Raw genomic sequence first — 23075 nt, forward strand, 5'->3', positions numbered from 1 at the left:
CCAGTTACTCTAGAAGTAGGTCCATTGTCCCGTACTACTGATCTGTTACTTACTAAGTCATGTCCAGAAAACCTATTGGGCATTAAAACACTGAAAGAGTTAGGTGCAGTTATATGCTGTTCCCCAGAGGGAATACGATTGTTCCTACGTGACTTTAAGGGTCACTATGTATTACGAGATTTTGATTCAAGACTGTCTAATGTTCCGCAGCATTTATGGGCGCAAGGTCCAACCGATGTAGGTTACATGCAAATCACACCCTATCGTGTGACTCTCAAGCCAGGTGTAGTGTTACCACGAATCAGACAGTACAGATTGCCACCTGAGGCTGTAGCAGCCTTATCCAAAATTATTGACGAGCTCATCGCTCAAGGAGTAGTTGTAGAAACTGACTCCAATGTATGTAATTCTCCGATCATTCCAGTCATGAAACGTACTGATCCAAATGCACCCCCAGTATATCGATTAGTGATCGACCTACGAGAGCTTAATAAATGTATTATTCCGCAGTACCCAGTTGTCCCAGACATCTCTTCCCTATTGACAGCCATTGATTCCGAAGCCACGTTCTTCACTGTCATAGACCTCAAGAACGCATTTTTCAGTGTTCCTATTCATCCAGACAGCCAGTTCCTTTTCGGATTCTGTTTAAATGGAAGGAGCTATATGTTCACACGCGCTCCTCAAGGTTTCACAGAAAGTCCTAGTATTTACAGTCAAGCACTCAAGAGACAACTAGACAACATTCACATGCCAACTGACACTGCCCTGCTCCAGTATGTCGATGATCTACTGATCACAGCCCGTTCTGAACGTGCTTGCGAGCGAGCATCCCTTACAGTTTTGTATTTCCTAGCCGAGATGGGGCACAAGGTGTCCCCTTCTAAACTTCAATTCTGTGTCCAGCAAGTGGTCTACTTAGGACACTTACTGTCCAAGAGGGGTAGGCAGTTGACACCAGACCGTATCCAGTTAATAGCGAGTCTTCCTCAGCCCAAGACCCAGAAGGAGGTACGTGCCTTTATCGGCCTTACTTCTTACTGTAGACAATGGATTCCTCAGTATGCATTTCTAGCCAAGCCACTGATACAGTTAACGACACAGGAGGCAGCCGCATCGACTGTCCTCCCTTGGACATCTGAACATACACTGAGTTTCAACGAGTTAAAGAAAGCTTTATGCCAAGTGTTGTAACTACATTTACAGCAGCTTAGCTAGTTTGCATGTGTCTGTGTGTATGGAACCTTAGAGTGCATGATGACAGCGTAGAATGTTGGTATGCCTGGGACTGGAAGAGTGACAGTTGGAATGAGTGGGTGAGCTATGAAGATCAGCTCCTGGTGGGGCCATGTACCAGCTTGAATATACCTTATATCATCTTGAATTGATCCTGTAACTAGCATGAATTGATCCTGTAACAACTTAATAAATCTCTACTTGGATCTACCTCGTGACTACCATTTATACTTCATTTCATTGGCGACGATCTGGCAAAGAAACCCTGCGAAGAAACCCCTTGCTGGCTACCTGAGGTATGAGACTGTTTATATTTTAAATAAGGAACTACATAAGGAACTACTTAAGGAAACCACTTAAAGAAAATAAACCTTAAAATAGGAGAAGAACGCCCACTTGCCCCACCAGTGTCCACTACCATCAGGACAGCCTGCTTAAGCGTTTTTTTTACTCCTTACATGCATTAACTTGACTGAAGAGATTAAAATTTTTTAAAGACAAACTGTTTGACAAACTTAAGAAGAGAGACATTGTTCAAATGGGACAACCTGTTTGCCTTAAATACTGTGAGCATACTGAGCATATCTGAGGCGGCTGTTTTCACTTCATTTATAAACCATTGAAGATAATTGGTGTTAGCCTGTGCCCTCAGTTAACAGCGTTTTGTGAAAACTCTCTGAACTGTGTCTGAAATGCCCTGCTTTCATTTGTGGATCCTCAGTTAATTACAATGTCCATTACCGGACAGCTCCTGTCTTTAAAGCCTTCAATTACACATGAAAGTAAGTGCTACACCGTGAAATGTTTGCAGTATATAACTAATCCATAAGTTATTGCCTTACACAGAGGTGTTAAAGTAGACTTGTTAGCAAGAGGCGATCAGCTCAGAGGCTGTGCATGAGTGGATGAGGCTGACAATACTTATGTGTCTAAGACATCCTGTACATTTCCTCTCTTCATTTGTGACACAAGTAAATACAGTCTGAAGCCTGTGCACCTTGGAGTTAAAAACTTTGCCACAACAAATGTCAGAAAAATCGTTTTTTTGTGCCTCAACCAAGTTTGTTCTTCAACAAGAAACATGGCAAAATGCTTGTATTAGCGATGCACTAATGTGTTATGAGTACATGGTCTATGTCAGCTTGAAAAGGGATGTGCGACTTCGTTTATTCAACAGTTGCCCGTTTTAATAACCATTTGTGAGTCTCGTTGAAGAAAAGAACTACTTCATAATCCTATTTAAGCTTCTTGAAATATATATAAATATACATTTTGCCCCATCATGAGGCCTGTTCAATTTGGCAGTTGCGCTATATTTCAAATGTAAACCAGTGCTCGCGCACCTTACCTGGTCCAGGGTTACACACGGAGCACCTCAGGAGCCACTTGTGACGTCTTTCGTGCTGCTTTGGACGCTCTGCAACTGGAGCGTACCGTGAGCCATCCGGCATTCACGTCTTTTGCGTGCCTCCCTTGATCTTTGACTTGCCTCATAAGATTTCTTGACTACAGTCCTCTACATAAAGTTACGCTACATCACGTATTCGGATACTCATCAGCTTCCTGGTATCTTGATCGTCTGGGAATATTGTCTTCTACTCAGCGTTTGGATGTTTATATATTTGGCAAGCGCTTTCATTTATTATAAAATGTTATCGTGTGAAAATGGGAAAAACGAGTTTTTTTTCTTTTGGAGAAACGACTGTTATTCTTGAAACATGAACAGTTTTACTATAGTCTAAATAAGACTATACTGCCATCTAATGGATGATGTTAGTACTCATTTTATAATTCTTCATTGAATGTTCCAAAATTTCCTAGAGCTATTACTTGTTTAAATAAGGCGGTACTCTCTGTTATAATTTATACAGTTATTTAAGTATACCTGATAATTTTGTAAGGATTTATGCAGCTATTTTAATAACACTGTTTCATTTATAATGATTCTTACAGCTGTTTTAGATAAGACCATACCATTTGCGATATGTTCAGGAATTGATATAATTCTGATATATTTTTATGAAATGGCAGCAATTTCAGTAACACTGTTATATTTTAACAAGCAGCAATTTTAATAAGACGGTGCTATTTGTGATAAGTCATGCTGAAATTTATTTAAGACTGTTATACACTTATATACATTTATACAGCAATTATAATAAGACTGTATATGAGACTGTTATACGTTAGGTAATTTAAATATGACAGCTATTTAAGTAAGACTGTTATTTGTTAGATGATATATATACAGCAATTTGAATAAGACTGTTGATATATACAGCAATTTGAGTAAGACTGTGTTGTGCAGCTATTTCAATAAGACTGCTATTCGTTGAATAATTTATACAGCAATTTTAGTGAGACTGTTTTATAGGTATTACAGCAATTTCAATTAGACTGTCATACGTTCAATTATTCCTGCAGGAATTTTATTAAACCTGCAATGCCTGGAATAATTCATTCAACCCTTATTTTTGGTTGTTCACACTTTAATTGTGTGTTACACTTTAATGGTGTGTTGCGTGGTACATATTTTGTGTGAGTTGTTTATTTTTCTTTTAGACCACCTTAGTTTTGCTGACACTCCAAGTTTATATGGTTGTTTCTTTTGTCGTAGGGTTGTAGTATTTATGAGCTGGTCTCTATACTCTTTAACTAGTCTGCAGTGTGGGTTGTGCGCACATCCTTTTCACTGTTTTCACCCTACCTATGTAAACTTGGTGTCTACTCTACTTTGTACTCACCTGTACCCGTTTCATGGTGTGTTTAGTTTAGATCTGCACACGTTATTTTTGTTACTCTCTGACTTTCTCTAATTTTTTTCTTTCATGATGTTCCCTAGGGAAGGGGTGGTGTCTCGCTACGTCTTCTTGGTGGCATCCTGTTTGCATCCATTCATTTTCATCCTTCCATTCAATTTCATCCTGTTCCTAGTATGGACTTTTCCTGCCTGTCTTTATCTTTGGCTTTCTGCTCTTTTCTTTACAAATTCGTTGTAACTATTTATTTATTTGTTCTCTTTGTCTCCTTAAGGAAAGAGGATATGTTGTAACTACATTTACAGCAGCTTAGCTAGTTTGCATGTGTCTGTGTGTATGGAACCTTAGAGTGCATGATGACAGCGTAGAATGTTGGTATGCCTGGGACTGGAAGAGTGACAGTTGGAATGAGTGGGTGAGCTATGAAGATCAGCTCCTGGTGGGGCCATGTACCAGCTTGAATATACCTTATATCATCTTGAATTGATCCTGTAACTAGCATGAATTGATCCTGTAACAACTTAATAAATCTCTACTTGGATCTACCTCGTGACTACCATTTATACTTCATTTCACCAAGCTCCAGTTCTAGCCACACCGAACTACAGTAAGCCTTTTACACTTTTCGTCACAGAACGTGAAGGTACAGCATTATCTGTTCTCACACAAGATCAAGCAGGACAATACAAGCCATGTGCTTATTTTTCGAGCACATTAGATCCAGTCGCCCAGGCGTTGCCTGCGTGCCTCAAGTCAGTTGCAGCCACAGCACTAGCTATCAGACAAAGTGATTCCATAGTCTTAGGACATACCTTGACAGTACAAGTTCCACATTCCGTGGAAGTTCTTTTAAACCGAACACAAACTCAGCACTTGACAATTGCACGTTTAACAGGTTATGAATTGACACTGTTCCAGCCACACATAGAAATCAGACGCTGCAACATCCTGAATCCTGCTACACTGTTACCATCAGTTACTTCAAATCCAGCCACACATGATTGCGTGGAAGTAGTTAACATTACGACAAAGCCAAGACAAGATCTGACAGACACTCCGTTACCAGACCCCGACCTGACACTTTATGTGGATGGTTCATGTATGAGAACTAGTACAGGAGAACTAGTAGCCGCGTATGCAGTGACTACTGACACCGAAGTTATTGAGACACACCGTATTGACACTCTGTCCGCTCAAGCAGCAGAGCTAGTTGCTCTGACACAAGCCTGCATACACGCCAAGAACCTGAAAGTTAATGTTTACACAGATTCACGTTACGCATTTGGAGTTGTACACGACTTCGGAGTGCTCTGGCAGGAGAGAGGTTTCATGACTTCTCATGGAACCAAGATTCAGCATGGTCTCCTTATTCAAGCTCTGTTAGATGCCATACACTTACCGACATCCATTGCCATCATGAAGTGCAAGGCACACACGAAAGTCACTGACATTATTTCCCAGGGTAACGATCTAGCAGATCGCACAGCCAAGCTTACAGCACAGACTCCAGACATTCCAGTTAACATGACACATGCTCCAGATCCGACTACATGCATGACAGTTAAGGACCCTACTCAAGATGTCATAGATATCCAGTTACATGCTACTCCCGATGAAATTAAGAAATGGTCCGAACAAGGAGGGGTCCAGACAGATCAAGGATGGTTAACGAAGGGTAGAGCCACATGGTTTCTCCCCGACTCTATGGTTCAAGTCATTATTAATACCGCACATAGTCCAGCACATTTAGGGGAAAAAGCCATGTTAGACAGTATCCAGAACATTTGGTTCAACAAGCATTTACGAGCTGCAGCTAAGCAGAAAGTCCGTACCTGTATGATATGTTGTCAGTTTAATCCAGGTAAAAGTGTCCCGGGGGAACAAGGTGGTTTCCAGCCCCCTGACCACCCTTTTGAAGTCCTCCAGATGGATTATATTCAGATGGAGTGATGTCGAGGTTTCAAGTATGTCCTTGTAGTTGTATGCGCTTTGTCCAGGTGGACAGAAGCATATCCAGTCCCAGATTACACAGCCGCGACCACTGCCAAGCAGTTGGTTCGTGAATTCTTCCCTCGTTATGGACTCCCTAGAGTCGTATATTCTGATAACGGCCAGCCATTCTCCTCAGAGTTAATGAAGCATGTTTCCCTTTTGTTAGGGTACCAGTGGAAGTTCCATTGTGTACGCCATCCTGAAGCAGCCGGTCTCGTAGAAAGACATAATCAGACTCTAAAAATCCGAATTGCAAAAATATGTAAAGAAAAAGGTGTGGACTGGCTAGTAGCTCTGCCAGTCGCTTTATTTTATATGCGCATGGTCGCACATTCCAGATCAGGTCTGTCCCCGTATGAGGTCGTTTTCGGCCGCCCCCCTAATATGTGGGGTACTCCTAGACCCCGAAGTATTACCGATGTTTCAAGTAATATGCTGACAGATTACCTAGCTTCCTTGATGTCTGCCCTCAACTCATGTCGTTCACAGGTTGCCGCCGCATTTCCAGACAATACCGAGGTGGCACCGCATGAAATCGTTCCAGGATCCATGGTGATGGTCCGCAACTTTGACAGATCAAGTCCGCTGGAGCCTCGTTGGAAAGAGCCCCGACAGGTCCTCCTCACTACCCGTACAGCCGTGAAGTTGGAAGGACGCAAAGGCTGGGTACACCTTTCTCATGTCAAACTTTTTAATGGACTGAAACCCGCCTTAAAGAACAATTCCCAGGATTCAAAGGATTGCCAGAATATTGTTCTCAAGGACTGTCCCGCAAATGACATTGTTACAACCCCTCCCCTGTTAGAGAAAACTCCGCAGCAGGAGTATAAACAGAAACTACGGTCTAGTAAATTAAGTCAGCCAGTTTGATTGTCTAAGTCCTCCCCTAGGTGAAACGGTTAGACTGTTTCTGACATGTATAAAATAGACCCCCATAGTGAGAGAGTTAGTCAAAACTCAATCCGATGTATCGTTTTTCTATGTTTCATATTGTTTTTCAGCCTTATGATTTCCTGCACCAGTTATGCATTTTTCCTGTATTTCCTAGTTCTTCATGTAAATAAGTCTGCTAATGCTACAGTAGAACACACGTTTAGTGATCTGCCCCCTCATGAACTGTCTTACCGCCTCGCTATGCGAAATAACTCATTTATCCGCATGTTACATTACTCACACCAGACCAGCAATGCCACTAATTGTTGGGTGTGTGGTCGACTCCCCCCTTTCCAGACACCGAAGGGAGTTCTGCCACTTTTTCCTTATCCATTTTCACATAATGGTTCGTGTGGAGCATGGTCCACGTTAACGTCATCCTCAACAGATATGTCTTTTCTTAACAGTACATGTTTCCCAGACAAGCAAGGTCTCCCCCACAGAACCGGGTTAGATCTAGAAAATGAAGTGTATAATTTAGGTAATTATTCTTCGAATTTTATGGTCCTGAATGTTCAGTCTGATACTACTCCAGACTTACCTGCTATTTCAGTACTACCAGTCAAAGGCGAATTATGTGTCCGAAATAATGGTTCCGTACATGTAGGACATAGTGATTGTACTACTATTGTCAAGTATAGTGACAGTGGGAAATCTATTTTCAAAGCTTCACGTCATTCATATTTTATTTGTGGTCAAACCGCATATATTCGTCTGCCCCTCGATTGGGAGGGAACCTGTTACATTGCCTTCCTACTGCCACCAGTTTTCCTAGCCCCACCTGATTATCATAGAAATACACATCTAGTACACATTAGACATAGAAGGGAGTCCCCGATTGTCGATTATACGGAAACTGCTCTAGAACAGTATACAGATTTCAACAGAGGTTTCTTTTTCTTTATAGGACCTATCCAGAATAGTAAGCTAATCCGTAGGTTAACCAGAACCCTCGAAGCTGTAGTAAATGAGACTGCCTCTGCTCTAGGTAACTTAACTGAAGAGCAATCTGCTATGAGATTTGTCGTTTTGCAAAATCGTCTCGTCCTTGACGTCATACTGGCCGATAGGGGCGGGGCCTGTAGAGTCATCGGATCTAGTTGCTGCATTTTCATTCCAAATAACGCGCCGTCTGTCTATTCAGCTATAACCAGACTCCATAAAATTGCCCATCTGATACACCAAGATCCAGGCACCTGGACATGGTCCGGTTGGTTCTGGAATATAATTTCCGCATGGGGATGGAAAATATTGTCCTTTCTAGGTATTGCAGTAGCGATCATATTCAGCTGCTGCCTCTGTATACAATGTGGCCCTGCGATTTGCGGCATGTGTGCTACATCCTGTATTCCTAGTATAACTCCTAGTCCCAAGTCCCGTTCTAAATCCCGTTCTAAGAGAATTCGAGATGAGCAAATGATACTGTATGAAATGATAGATGGTATCATGAATATTGATGTTTCCTGATGGAAACGTAGTGACAAGGAGGGAATGTGGAAAAGTAAATTTTGCCATGTTCTGTGTCCCTACGTGTCATTCATCATATGTTATGTGTGCATGATTAAATATGCATATGCATTCCCCATGTTCGATTAATGACGCAATTACAGTTGTGTCCACCTCTAGTATGTCAGTTTCCAGTCCTCGTGAATACTACGAATATCAGGCCTATGTAAAGCTACGTTGCCACGTTTCTCAGTGTGCACGTTATTCTATTATAAAGTCCCCGTTTCTAGGCCTCAGAAGGGCCTGGACACCAGATTCAGCTCCTGTCTCCTGAAGCCTCGCTGAGGAGCGATACAGCCCCCACCTGTATCCTCGACCCTTCACTTACTTCCTGCCTCGCAGTGCCCGGCCCAGCCTGGCTCAGTCTCTGAGTCTGCCAAGAATATGTTATGATTCCAGTTATCAGTTCAGTCCTCCTTCTCTGCATTCCTAAGCTACTGAACTGCATCAATAGTTTCCGTCATTGTCTAGCCTTCACGTCTCCACGTTAGAGAAATACTGCATTTAATGGTCATTTCATATTCTTCATATTCTTCATCACGCACTACATGTAGAATAATGCATGGTCCAGTCTTAGAATCAAGTTAGCCTTTCCCCTCCTAACTTCTAGTTCATATCAACATGTACCTAAACCCTATCTAGTATCTGATGTTTAGAGAACATGTCGCTCCGACCCTCCAGACTTCAGTCTCTGCTCCTAGCACAGAGTTCATAGCCCCCAGCTTCTCCTAGTGATACGTCATTGCCAGTTTGCGCGCACCATCAGGTTAGAGGTCCCGGCTCCTTAGGTAGCCCCCTCCATGGTTTCCGCCCCATTCATGACATATTCTGTTACGTCTGCACCACATGTCTATGTATACGCCCAGTTACACCTACTTTTGCCTTTATCTTTCGCGACTGCTACGCGTCACACCTTCTGCTCCACCCACTGCTACGCCTACTGCAATGTAATGCTATGTGTTTGCGTTATGTATATATGCTCATGTATTGTTATTAAAAGCCAGCGCGCTCATCCCAGATCCAGCCCCAGCAGCTGCTGGGCCCTGTCATCCTATTCCCATGCAGGTTGTCCTGTTCCTGTCCTTATGCTGTATTAAACCTGCAAAACTCCTACTACCTCGAATCTTGACTCTTATTTATTGAGCTATCTGTTATGATATATGTCTAGTCAAAAATAGGGTATTATTTATTTATTTACCACAGTGCTGTGGTGTATTTTACTTACTGGATTCTTCTTCCGGCCGGCGCCCGCTCCTGCTGGGCTGGGGTGGCGTGCTGGTCCTTCTCTGCTTCCCCTGCCCGGCTGCCTGGCTTCGCGGGCAGGGGTGCTGCTTCCTGGTGGTCTGCCTCCCGGCCTGCCTGGCTTGCTGGGTCGCGGGGCTTCTTCCTGGCTGCTTTCCGGTTTACCGGCCCTTTGCGGCTGGTGCGCCGTCATCCCGCTGTTCTTCCGGGTCGCCTGGGCGCGTCTCCCCGAGCTTGGCCGGGTGGAAGACGCGCTGCTCCTGTGGCTTGTAGGCGAGGCGCTGGATGGATTCTGGTGCCGGCTGAGTGTGTGGGGGCCTTGTTTCGTGGTGCTGAGGCCCCCCTCTGCGGGTGAGTCCCGCTTTGCTGTGTTTTGCTTTGTTCTTCCTTCACCGCTGCCCTCGAGCCCATTTCACGTTGGGCTATGACTGTGGATGTCTGCTTTGTCCTGTTTGCGATGCGGATGTCCACGCATTTGCTGGTTTTCTTGGGGGCGTTCTTCTGAGGTCAAGGGGTCCCTGGTTCAGTCCCGGGTTTCGGCTCCGTCGAGTGGTTCCTTGATTCTCGCATGTTGAGTCTTGGAATCGGCGGACTCTGCTCCTTGTTGGGCCAGTGCTTTCTGTTTGGCCTTCTGTGTCCTCTTCTGTGTCGGCCGCTGTGCCCCGATTGCGATGGGGGTGTTTGCCTGGCTGCCGCATGTCTTCCCCAGGTGTCTTCCCCTGCTGTCGCGGTGGTGTGGTCTGCTCTTCCTGGCGCTGCTGTCCTGGAGGGCGCCTGGGCTGTTTCTTGGGGGGCGTTGAGCTGTTGGGGCGCTCCTCCTGCCCTCCGGGTGAGTACCGCGTAGCGGTCATATGTTTCTTTCTTTTTTTGTCGGGCTTTCCTGCTGTCTTTCTTTTACAGGTAGTCCTTGGCTCCCTGCCTGTGGCCAGTGTGGATCTTGCCTTGGCCACGGCGGGGCGGTCTTCTCTGCCCGGCGCTGGTGTTCTGGTGGGCGCCTGGGCGGGTTTCTTGGGGGGCGATGAGCTGTTGGGGCGCTCCTCCTGCCCTCCTGGTGTGTTCCGCGTTGCGTATATACTGTCTTTCTTTTGCAGGTTCCTCCTTGGCCGGGTCCTCGGCTCCCTGCCTGTGGCCAGTGTGGATCTTGCTGTGGCCTCGGCGGGGCGGACTTCTCTGCCCGGCGCTGGTGTTCTGGTGGGCGCCTGGACGGTCTGTTGGGGGTGGGGGGGGGAGTGCTGTTGTGTCCCTCTTCCTGCCCCCCTGGTGAGTACCTTGTATCGGTAGTCCCTGTTTCTTTCCTGTTCACTGTCCTTGTGCGCTTTGTGGCGGTTGGGGCTGTGTATGGGTGGGTTGGCCTTGCTGGACTTGGTTCCGTCTTTTGCCTACTGTTGTCCGTGCCTGGTGCTGGTGGGTGTCGTCCTCTGGGCGTCCCTGCCGGTTGTGTGGGGTGTGTGCTGTTTTCCTGCACTGTTTCCTCCGCTCCTGTCCGCATGTCGCTTGGTCTCCTGTGCTGCCTTGGCTCTTCTGTTGCTGCCTTGGTTTGCCTTCCCTGTGCCTCCTCGGCTGCTTGTGTTCTGTTGCTCGGGGCGGTGGGCTGGTGCGTTTTTCCTGTCCCCTTGGAGTCCTTTTCTCCTCCTCTTGGGTTTCGCCTTTGGGGGGGTTCTGGTGTGTTTCTCCTGTGGTGAGGGCCTCCTGCTTCGTGTGTGTTGGCCCCCTCTTTTTGGCTCTCTCGGGCGTTTTCCTGCCTGTCTTTTTTGCTGCGGGGGGGGTCCCCTGTTGCTCAGGCCCTCCTGCTCTGCCCTTGTTGCACCCCTGGTGGGTGCGCTTGTGCCCTTGGAGGGGTGTACGTTCCCTCTCGCTTCCTGCCTACGCACTGGTTCCCTGTTTTTCCTTTTTGTGTTCTGGGGACGCTTCTGTTTTCCCCTGTGTGCCTTGGGCGTGCCTCTTTGGTTGGCCTGCCCTTGTCCCTTAGTTTGGGGTTTCTCTTCCTGTTCCCCTGGCCTGTGTCCTGTTTGGGGGTTCCGGTTGGGCCTTGCCGGGCTCCTGTTCTTTCATTCTCCGGCTGCTGCGGCTCCCTGTGCTTTCTGTTCTGGGGTTCTTGCTGGCTTTCTTTTCTGTTTCCATCCGGCCTCTCCCGCTGGTGCTTGCCACTTGGCTGGATTCGTTTGCTGCTTATGCTGTGCTCTGCGGCTGTGTTGCCCTGTGTCTGTGGCTTCTGGTCCTCCTGCTGCGTGGCCGTCCCTGGTGGGGTGTCTTCCTGCTGGGGCGTGGCTCGCTTTTGCGGCCTTCTGTCCTTCGGTTCCTGGCGTTCCTGTGGGTTCGGTCCGGGTTCGTGCCTGTGGGTTTCCTGAGGTATCCGCTCCTGGTCGCCTCTTGCTTCCTCTGTGGGTGCTTTGCTTGGGCCCTGCTCGGGGCTTCTGGCTTTCGGCGGGTTTCCTGTGTCCTGCCCTTGTTTCCTTGTTGGGGGGGGGCTGTTGGGCCCTTCCTCTGTCCTAGGGGCGCCTTGTGGCTGGGTCTTTGGCTCTGCCTTCGGTGGACGCTTGTTCTTCGTGGGCCTGGCTCCTGGGCCGCTCCCTGTCTGCCGTTCCTGGCTGTGCTGTACCCTTTCCCTGCTGGTGGGTTTTGGGTGTCGGTCTCCCCGGGTGTGTGGCCTCTCTGCGCTTTCCTTTCGCCCCTTGGTTCCTGCCCTTCTGTTGGTTTGCGCGGGGTGTGTGCCTGTCTGGGTGCCGGCCCTACCTGCCTGCCTGCCTTTTTCGCTGTTGGGCGCTTTTTGCTCCCTTCGGGTGCTTTTGCTTGCCCCGTGCTCGGGGAGCCTGCCTTCTGGTGGTGTCTCCCCCTGGTTTCCGGGGGGGGGGGGGGGGGGGGTTTGGGTTTGTTGTGCCCTTCCTCTGTGCTGGTGGGTCTTGGCTTTTTTGGTGGTGTTGGCTCGGGTTTCTCCTTGCCTGCTGCCCTGTTTCCCCTCTTGTGCCCTGTCCTGTTGGCCGTGCCTTTTTCGCTCCTTGTGGGGTTTGGATGTCTGCCTCCCCTGATGTGTGGCCGGGTTTCTGCTTCCCGCCTCTCTCGTTCTGCCTTGGGTTGCGGTTGGCTTTGCTTCCGTTTTGGGGCTTTGGGGGGCCTGGCGTTGGCCCTGTGCCCCCGCGCAGGCTGTTTTCAGCCTCTGCCCTTTGCTCTCTCGTTGGTGCTGGGGGGTCCCTTCCCGCTCCCTTGTTGAGTGGTGCCCCTTGGGCTTCTTTGGGCTCCTGTCCTTTGCTTTCGGGGAGGGGTTTTTCCCCCTGTGCTCTGGTGGCCGTGGCTCTGCCTTTGTTGGTTTTGCCTTTCCGGTCCCTGCTTTGGCTTCCTGTTCGCTTTGCGTTTGGGTGCCGGGCTTCCTCTGGCTCTCTTTTCCTTGGGGGGTCTGGCTGTGGTTGGCTGTTGTGCCTTTCCTGTGCCCCTTCCTGGTTGGGGGTTCCTTTTTGCCTCTCCCTCTGGGTCCGGGTGGTGCGGTGTTGTGTGCCTCCTGGCTGGCTGGCCCGCCTGTTCTACGGCGGGTTTCTTAGGGTTGGGCTGTGGGCCTTGTTGTGGGCCTTCTGCCTTTGGGGTTCCGCCTTCGGTGGTTCCGGGGTGTGTCCCTTTTTCCTCCTGGGGGTCGGTTCCTCCTGTCCGGTTCTGGGGTTTTGGTTTCCCTGGTTCCATGTGGGGCTGTGTTGTCTTTCTTGACTGCGCCCTCGTTTTTGCCCCGGCCTTGGTCGTTTTTGGGGCGCCGGGGTTTTCTCCCGGTTGGTTGTCCGTTTCGGGGCTGCTGCTCTGCGGCGTCTCTGCGGGGGTTGGCCTTTGGTTGGTCCTGCCCTGTGGCCGGGTTCCTCTGTGGTTCCCTGTTGCTGCCCTCTTTTTGGTTCTGCTGGAGGCTTCCCCTGCTGTTTTGGGGTTTATTTATTTATTTAAGGAATTTATAGAGCGCACGGCTACCCCCGAGGGGGTGTCCCGGCGTCTAGCGACTAAAAATTCAGAAAAAAAGAACAAAAAAATAGAATTATTGAGAGGAAAATAGCCAAGTTTTCAGTTTGCGGCGAAAGATGGGTTCAGTAGGAGCAAATCTTAAATCCAAGGGGAGGTTATTCCATAGTCTGGCAGTCAGGACTCCAAAAGCTCTACCGCCCATCCTTGAGAGACGGAAACGAGGAACGATCAGAAGACGTAGACTATTAGATCGTAGAGATCTAACGGATTATGATAGGACAAGCCGTTTTTTCAGATAACCTGGACCGGAATCGTTCAGAGCTCGGAAAGCGAGGGTCAAAATCTTAAATTGGATACGACAGGCAATAGGGAGCCAGTGCAGCTTTTTGCGGTAGGATGCTACAGACTGACGATAGGGAATGTTACCAATCAGTCTCGCCGCCGCATTCTGCACAATCTGCAAACGTTCAATTTGGTACAAAGGAGCACCGGCGTAGAGACTGTTGGCATAGTCCAAATGGGACATAATTAATGCCTGGACCACAGTTCTACGAGCATCTAACGGGAGGTATGGACGAATCTTTCTAATCATACACAGTTTTGCAAAGCATGCAGAAGTAGTCTTGTTAATTTGGGGAGTGCAGGAGAGGGTATTATCAAACTGGAAACCCAAATTGCGTAATGTTAGTGCTGGGATGGGCGGGGGGGTCGAGTACTGTCGGCCACCAAAGGCTAGAGGGAATAGCAGTTTTCTGATTAAAAAACAAAACCTCCGTCTTATCAGTGTTAAGCCTGAGATGGTTGGCAGTCATCCAGGAGCATATGTTGTTCAGACACTGGCGGAAGTTGGCAAAGCAGGAGTCAGAGTGATCTTTAAATGAGAACACCAACTGAGTGTCATCAGCATAAGAGACCACCCTGACTCCCCAAGATTCTACCACCAGGGGTTGTCCCTCTGCTTTCTTCCTTCCTGTTCCTTCGGCTCCTCCGCCCTGTGCGGGATGTTCTTTTCTGCCCTTTTTCCTTTGGGCTGGTTTGGCCTGTTGATCCCTGGTTGTTGGCGGCCTGGGTCCGGGGGCTTCGCCCTTGGGGGTTTCTCGCTGGTTGTTTGCCCTTTCCTGGCTCCGTTCTCTGTTGAGGCGCGTGCGCTTCTCCTGGGCTTCCTTTGTTCGTGGTGGGGGGGCCTGGGTTTTGGCTCCTCTGCTTGCTCCCTTGGGTGCTTGGCTGTGCTTCTGTGCCTCCCTTCTGCGTGGCGGTCCCCTTCTGGCCTTTGGGGTCTTGGTTCGGGCCTGTGGGGTGTTTTTTGTTTTTTTTGGTCTGGTGCCCTTGTTGTTGGTGGGTTTCCGGAAGGCCGGGTTCTCTGCTTTGGTATTCTCCATATTTTAAGGAATAGGACGAGGTCAGGAGGGACCTGGGGGTAATGTCCTATTACTTACCGGTAATCTTCATTACTCCTGGTCCCGTTGACCTCGTCCCATTCCTTACTTCCCTCCCTCCCTCCCTTGCGGCCGGCCTTCCTGTTGTTGGCTTGTTATTTTCAGGCTGCATGCTGGGTTGGTACTGCTTATGTACTCCCAGTGGGGGAGAGCAGGTAGGGTATCCCAGCATGCTCCTTTTCATTTTTTCTGTCATGGAGATGGTTATCTCCATATTTTAAGGAATGGGACGAGGTCAACGGGACCAGGAGTAATGAAGATTACCGGTAAGTAATAGGACATCACACTACAAAGTAAACTCATAACCTAATCCACAACTAGCAAACAAATCAATATCAATTTAAATATCCATATCAATATCAATAACAATTTTGAATGTAGCAACGGAATGGATTACAGCTAAGAAAGCCTAAGCTGGCCCAGCCCGACTGATAGAAGACTGTCCATCAAGACAGCAAGGATAAAATAACTGCAAACTACTCTATTATATTCAAGAATAGAAAAGGAGGTTGGAAAGACTCAGAAAACAATTGCTACAAAAAAACAACCAAGAAGACCAAGGGAACGCTAGAAACTGCAAATAAGTTAGGCCAGATAACGGCAAGCCCGTTAATATCACTACAACATTCGTTACTTGGAAAAATGAACACCAGCAAAAAATGTATGTTTCAATAAGATCCAACAATTGCTATCTATTCAGAGGACAGGGCAAGCAGAGGGCCTCCCGAACCACTAACACCACAAAAGTTGAACACAGATCGAAAACATTCAGAAAAATTGCCAAAATATTGATAATGTGGCTGGCACGGATCAGGTCAACTGCAGTCGGCTAGTGATTTAGGCACAAGTACATGCTTCGGATTGTCCACATTCCACACCAAAATCAGCATTAAATATGGGAACATTCAAACAAGCGTCAGAAGTCGATGGCATACAGTTCGACATCCCTGATAATCCCAGTCTCCAATTGTACAATCCAACAACTCGTGGTTTCACTCAATATCGTTAACAAGTAACATATTACAGGTGTTCGAGGTCAAAACTCTGAGATCAATCAGATAAATAGATGAATAAGGCAATCAGTGATACAACACAAGGAAATTTGCAGTTAATAATTGAGATATCCAGTATGCCGGAGCAGACCACTCAAAATTAGAATTGAAAGAGGTATAACCTGGATGAAAAAGCAAAACACCTCCTGACTCAATAGACGATCAAGGTAAATCTGAAAAATGCTTGCAAACTAAGAGACAGAAGAAACGAGCCAGGAAATTCAGAAAGAACAACCAATGTACAAGAGTGATACTAACACTGGGAAAAGATGGTTTCATATCTTTGAAACAAAAAAATCACAGTCTCGAAACTCCTGAGCAAAAAGACAGATCGAGTGATGATGAATGAGAACGAGAAAACTGAAGGACAACTTATTTCATGGAACACCTTAAATCATATTTCACGAACTGATGAATCGACGGACATAATACAGACAAACCAAGAAACAGTGCAGACACAAACGCCATGAACCAAAAATAACCTACCAGAATTGAAAATTAAAAATTATTTGTCGCAACTTAAACAAGATTCAGGGATTAAAAGAAAAGCTTTGCGCAAAGGTAAAAAAAAATCCAACAACAGCACAATTGCAAAACAGGCAACATGGTAAGTCCCAAACACAATCATAGATAGCACTCAAGAAAAAACTAAAGGGAGACAGAAAGAACATAAATGCACATTGGACCTGATAGTTGCAAAACGATCAAAAGATATAATGAACATTTCGGAGCAGGACAAGTGTGGCTTTGAGGAGGTTTCCCAGCGAAGCACAGAAAAAGAAGATGCCCAGAGGGAAAAGATTGTGATAAAGGTAAACTTGAATAAAGACGGGGGAGTTGGGACAAACCACAGAGAGGTATTGCAACAATCACCCTCTACATTAACAACATCAGATATAAACCAAACAGCCAGTCTGACTCTGAATAACCATATCATATTAACACCCCACTACATTTCACAGAGACTACAAGATCTCCTCAACAGAGGAAATATATTTTGATTATTTGCCGAAATCCCTACACTAAAACATCTCACTTCGGCAGACTTTCTGTCAATTAAATTAATTCCACAAGAGGAAAGGAACCGGATGGAAAATACCCTCTCGACCTGGAGAAATGATAAAATTGTGTCCTCAATCATGAATGCCCCACAACAATTTGAAAGTTTGGGGTATTACACTTGCAAAACCTTTAAGACCATGCTATCCATCACCTCTAACACAGCCACCTAGGAGTCACAGTATAGACGAAGAAAACGCCCCAGTTTACTTAGTATTACATAATGGAATAGGAAAAATGGGTGATGCCCAAAAAAAATAAGGAGCGGGCAAAAACTACATCAGGATACAGCAACTTGGAATTGGATGGCATCTACCCTCAATGCTCCGAAAAAAGAATGACTCCCTTTACAAAGAAAAAGCGCTGGCAACAATTCAGTAAAACTATTATCCTGGAACATTGCGGGAGCAAAAAGAGAAGTACAGGACAATGCACCACCTTCAAACTAAGAATTATGAGATGATTGCGTTGCAGGGGTCCTGGTTGATTGAGCAAAAGGAAATCGCCAATTACACACATCACTATTTAAAAGCAAATTGAACACATCGATATGGGAGACCAAAAGGCGGCCTAGCAGTATACGTCTCTGCGGCTTTGAACATCAAGTCGGAACAGCTTCCCAACACTACATCAGACCTACCAGTAATTTAGATGGATCAATGGTCCAACCACCCGGCAATAACATTAATATTAATAAATGTATATATGCATCCAAATCCGAAGAAAACAGAATTACAATATGAAAAACTTCGATAATAACTGCAATTAGATTTGAGAATCCTGCTTGGGAAATCTTAACTCAAATCTAATTTATACCCTGGACGAAGATGAGCAACTGGCAACAACCAATGAGTACTGGTCAGTTCAGCGACAATCATCGTCAGCAGCAAAACGACAGGATTCGAAGGGGCGAAAGGGGATTCTTGCCTTGGAACATCTAGGCCTCAGAGTAATAAACGGCAGAACCAAAGATGATACTCCCCCATGATGGACCTACCAGGGTGTGAATACTCAATCGATAATAGACTATACAATCCTAACGCTCTCACTATTGAACTATGAGGGGAAATATATCCTTAAGTATACAGCTCGAAGGGACCACTCAAACCAGTATCTGGAACTAAAAAATAAACCTTCCAAAACATCAGTTAGCCCCTATAGAGATGGGCCACCTGACCTCAGTAAATCTGAAACGCATCCAATGGTCAGCATATACTCTTCCAGATTTAACACGGCTAGCTAAAGAGATATAAGAAATAAACACAGCTCCGGAAAATAATCGAGTAGTGAATTGGACAACTTTCACTACAAACCTACTAAAACAGGCACCTAAAATCAATTATGCATGGAACACAAGCAATAAGCACATTTCAAGCCTCTCAAAAGAAGCCTATATGCTAAGAAAAAACTAAAAAAGGCAGTCAGAAAAAACAAGACTCCCAAATTCTCAAAACACGCTTGGGATCATATTAAAAATGTTCGGAAGCTACATAAAAAGCAACTATGGAATGTTCAAAAAACGAAACGTGAGCTGTTTTGGACAAAGTTACTTTTCTGTGCGAAACAAACCAATAACAGGCTATTTTGGGGGATAGTCAATGGAACAACCAGATCAACTCGATTTATAAATAATGCATGTGTGACCGAGCAAGCATGGGTAGCTTAGTTAAATTAAACACTCAAAGATGCTATTCCACTCATCAATAGTGAGATGGACACCACCATTAGGACAGATCATAAAAAAATAACTCAGCTCTACCCTTCTATCAACAACAGCCCGGGAACAACAATCCTACGCGGCAGAAAAGGTATCTAGAATAATAAAAGAGGGGTGTAGGGATTGAGCACCTGGGCCAAACAGCATCCCGCAGACTATCTTTAGAAATGACCCTGACCATTGGGCGATTCCGTTGTCGGCGCTGTTTAAGGAGATAGGTACAACTGATATCCTTCCCAAGTGTTGGAAAGGGTTAATAATCATTCTGATCCACAAAGGGGGGATAGATCTGACCCGAGAAATTATAGGCAAATTGCACTCATTGATGTAGAAGCCAAATATTACGCATCACTAATCCTTGAAGACCTGGTAGAATGGACAGACAAAAACAGCTTGATTCCATTCAACCAAACAGGATTTCACAAAGGGTGTGGCACTACTACAAACATTCTAACCCTAGCCTTAATAGCAAAGAAGTGCAAATGCTCACAAAGAAAATTACAACTCTGTTTTATAGACTTTAAAGCAGCGTTTGACCATTTAAATCGTGACTTGTTGTGGACAAAATTAAAGAAACTGGGTCTCCCTGAAAGAATACTACGAGCCATAATACAACTGTATACAGGCACGCGAGTCCGGGTAAAAGTAGCAAACGGCACAAGACTGTTAAGGGAAATACAAACAGAAATTGGTCTAAAGCAAGGCTGTGTATTAGCTTCTCACCTACTTAATTTATTCATTGAGGACTTCTCACCAAGATTGAATCAGGTTAATTCACACCCCCGCGCCTGGGCCCATTACCTATAACGCAACTTTCATATGCGGAAGTTATAGTTCTGCTCAGTATAACAAGAGTTGGCCTACATAGAGCACTCAAAGAGTTAACCACGTTCGCTAAGGCCAATGCCGTGGAAATTAATGTTACAAAAACAATGTCAATCATGAATCGCCCTGGACATTAACAGCCAATAAAGCTGGGACAAACTGCCTTAGAGGTAGTCAGTTTGTATAAGTATCTGGAGGTATTGATAGACCATCGATTGAACTTCCAATACCAAAAACAATATCTTGAAAAAAAAGGAAATGGACTTATCTATGCAGTTTGTGCCCTTGCAAAAAAAGTACAGGGCCCATCATTCAAGCCGACAGTGACAGTGATGGCTGCCAAGCTACTCCCGACGGTAACTTATGCAAGTTTAGCTTTAAATGGCAAGTATGCAAAACTTTTAGATACTCTACAAACGAAAACGTACAAAAAAGTCTTTGGCTTCCTCAAAATGCTTCTCCGGCTCAGATACGATTGGAATTTGGTCTCATCTAACAGGAGACTGGGAGAAAATATGCAGCACTCAAAACCTGGTACAAATTATGGCTAAATCGATCCAATGTGTTACATGACGGCCGGTGGCGGGCCCAGGCAGAAGATACAGGTTCATGCTACGGTAAATTCTTGAAAATAGCATTGAAGGAAAAAAATTCAACTGAACTCTGGGCTCAGAATTCATCCCTCCAAATCTTTTGTAGGGTGATAAACACATCAGCCAAACACCACTCATTGTTAGAAGACAAAAGAGCACTAACAAAGCTGGGTGATCCTTCAATCATATACAACATTACGTCCGGCAGAATACCTAAACTCAAAGTGCCCACGTTATCTGAAACGAAAGCTAATGGCCATCAGATTTGAGGCATTACCAAGTTTGGCAGACCAACCATCATGGAAGCTCAACGGACCCAGGACATGTCATGTATGTGGTGCAGAGACGCAAGATTTTATCCATCTGATCTGTGTGTGCCCTTTTTAAAAATGTATTAGGATTCTGTTACTGAAGAAATCCTTCAACGACAGGGGCATTCAAACCTAAAGATCAGCCATTATTTCCGGTCTAGACTCAACAGATTATCAATTGAACTGTAAGATGATGACATTCTTGATGATGTATGAAAAAACAATGCACCCCAAAGAATCCCTGGACTGCACTTAGAACTTTAAGCTAACTGCACAAATGCACTTTATATTGAGTACTGATGTGATAACAATATTGCTGACAAGTTTTATGATACTTTCTATTTTAGTTTGTTTTATGTGATATGAAATTGTCTTTTAAATAATTTAAATGCTGGTTAATTACCTTAATCTAATTTTTAGGATATTGTTATGGTCCTTATTCATTTAAACAATAAAGTATAAATTTGGATTTTATTTAAAGCCTGGAAATGTTGCAGCACATATACAGAATGGAGAGAAGTACAAATCTAGAAAAATTTGGAAAAGACAAAGTTTACTGACACAAATCAAGTAACTGTACCCTGACTTGAGTACACATTACAATTAAATACTATAATATACCATAGCAAATCATACCATACTATAACTTACCATCTGATCCTGTCCCATCCCATCCCATTCCTTCTTATTCCATATCTTACCATACCATACATGCTATCTCACACCATACTACACCATTTTCATGAACAGTAACATGCAGAGCTAATAATCACAATGATATTTACCTTTATAACTCTTCACCACCACCTCTGGACACTGAATCTTCACATTATTACACCTGTAATAACACATACATCATCTTTGCATTAAAGAGCAATAACAGCTACAGGAACAAAAAGGATGAACATCACATAAGACCTGTATTTGTAATAAATCAGTATTAAGAGCTGCGCCTGCGGACCAGTGCTCAGTGTGAGTGAAGCGCAAGAGAGGTATGTTTTTACTTCTCAAGTGGCATTACGTATGCAAAATGAAGCCTCTCCTACTGCAGTTAAATAAAGCAAGGGTTTTTTTCTTGGGGCAGGAAAACGTAGCGGTAAAAGAGAAGTGCATATAAGCTGCTATTAACCTGCTGCTTGAAGGGTGTCTCAGCTCCAGATGCATAGCATTGCGGGGGCAGCTGCAGCAGCTCAGGGTGAGTGCTGAATGACTTGAGCAGCGAACAGACTAGGAAGAGGCTCTGGAGGCCCAGCAGCAATGCTTAATTTGAGCAGGTGTTTTCAGGTGCTCAACACCGGCACTTCTTTAATAGCGCCGGGGCTACAATTTCTGACCCTGCAGGTGGTGGTCTCAATATTATTTGTTCAAATTCAAACTAAAAAGAATAACATACATTGCATGGTGACTGGCTGGTAAATGTTCATAGACAGGCCAACATACGCCTGTCCAGGCAGGCATGATTGTGTATCACCACGTTAGTGATGATGTCATCACGCTGATCACAAATCCAAGAAGTCATCGAAAAACTATGGCTTGTATTCTAGTCCCCGAGTCTGCTGCACCCTGCCACTGCCTGAGCCTAAGCCTCCCATTGGATAATTGTAGCTGGGGGCTGGCTCATGACGGAGTTGAGGCAAGGAAGCTGCGAGAGCGCATTTGGAACTTGGGAGTGAGGGCTCTTGAGGAAGAATATTTAAAGTAAGTGTGGAATTCCACTTGCTGTGTAGAAAGAGTAGCATATCCTGCAGCCCTGCATTGCTGCTATCCTCAATGTGCTCGATGCGGCTGTGGACCAACACAACTTTTGTGCGCCATGGCGTCACCTGTAGAATCTGTGTTCTGCACCGCAGCATGGTAATTGCTGAGCGTGCGTGAGTCCAGTAGGCACCACAACCATACTTACCGGCATTGGCAACATTACGGCTGGGGACAATGCCTGTGCTGTAGCAGGCAGGGTCACAGCAAGCTGAGCAGTGGACACCGATGCCGTCGCCATCCCTGAACCTACTAATTACAGGCAGCACTAGCCGTGACATCACCTGCAGTGTGCGAGCAGCTGTCTGTTCCGCAATAAACCCAGTCATACCGCACTGATTAATATAGGCAAAAAAGCATTTTCATTTGGTGTACATTTAGTTTTTGCACTCTGTGTAGGTAAGAAAGTACAACATTCCATCTTCCACTTCTTTAGGAATGACAACAGGAAAACGCAAAGTTCAAAATAGCAGGGACATCTACAGGTTGACGACAGGGGTCACAGGCAGCAGCAGTGTTATAGATGAGAAAGAGCAAAACCCAAGGGGATGATGGATGGCGTGTTGAACATTGCAAGCACTCACCCCCAGTCAACTGATCTGGGTTTCATCCATCATCATTCTTTAGCTCAGGATGCTTGTTTCCGGTCCAGGGAAGACTGATTTGCATATGGCCATGTCTGAACTGGGGTGGTGGAGTGAGCTAAACAATGACTTTGTTCGCCCT

At 45.6% G+C, this 23075-nt stretch overlaps 1 protein-coding gene across 1 annotated transcript in view; it reads right to left on the reverse strand.

Moving 5' to 3' along the window:
* Positions 1 to 23075, reverse strand: part of LOC144754222 (E3 ubiquitin-protein ligase TRIM39-like) — a 111459-nt gene that overhangs the window by 21094 nt on the left and 67290 nt on the right. Inside the window, exon 5 of the mRNA XM_078641809.1 lies at positions 21380 to 21432. Within this exon, the coding sequence (XP_078497935.1) occupies positions 21380 to 21432 (53 nt within the window). The remainder of the gene's footprint in view (positions 1 to 21379; positions 21433 to 23075) is intronic.

This window comes from Lissotriton helveticus, chromosome 5_1, assembly GCF_964261635.1.
Source record: "Lissotriton helveticus chromosome 5_1, aLisHel1.1, whole genome shotgun sequence".
In the NCBI taxonomy this organism is placed as follows: Eukaryota; Metazoa; Chordata; class Amphibia; order Caudata; family Salamandridae; genus Lissotriton; species Lissotriton helveticus.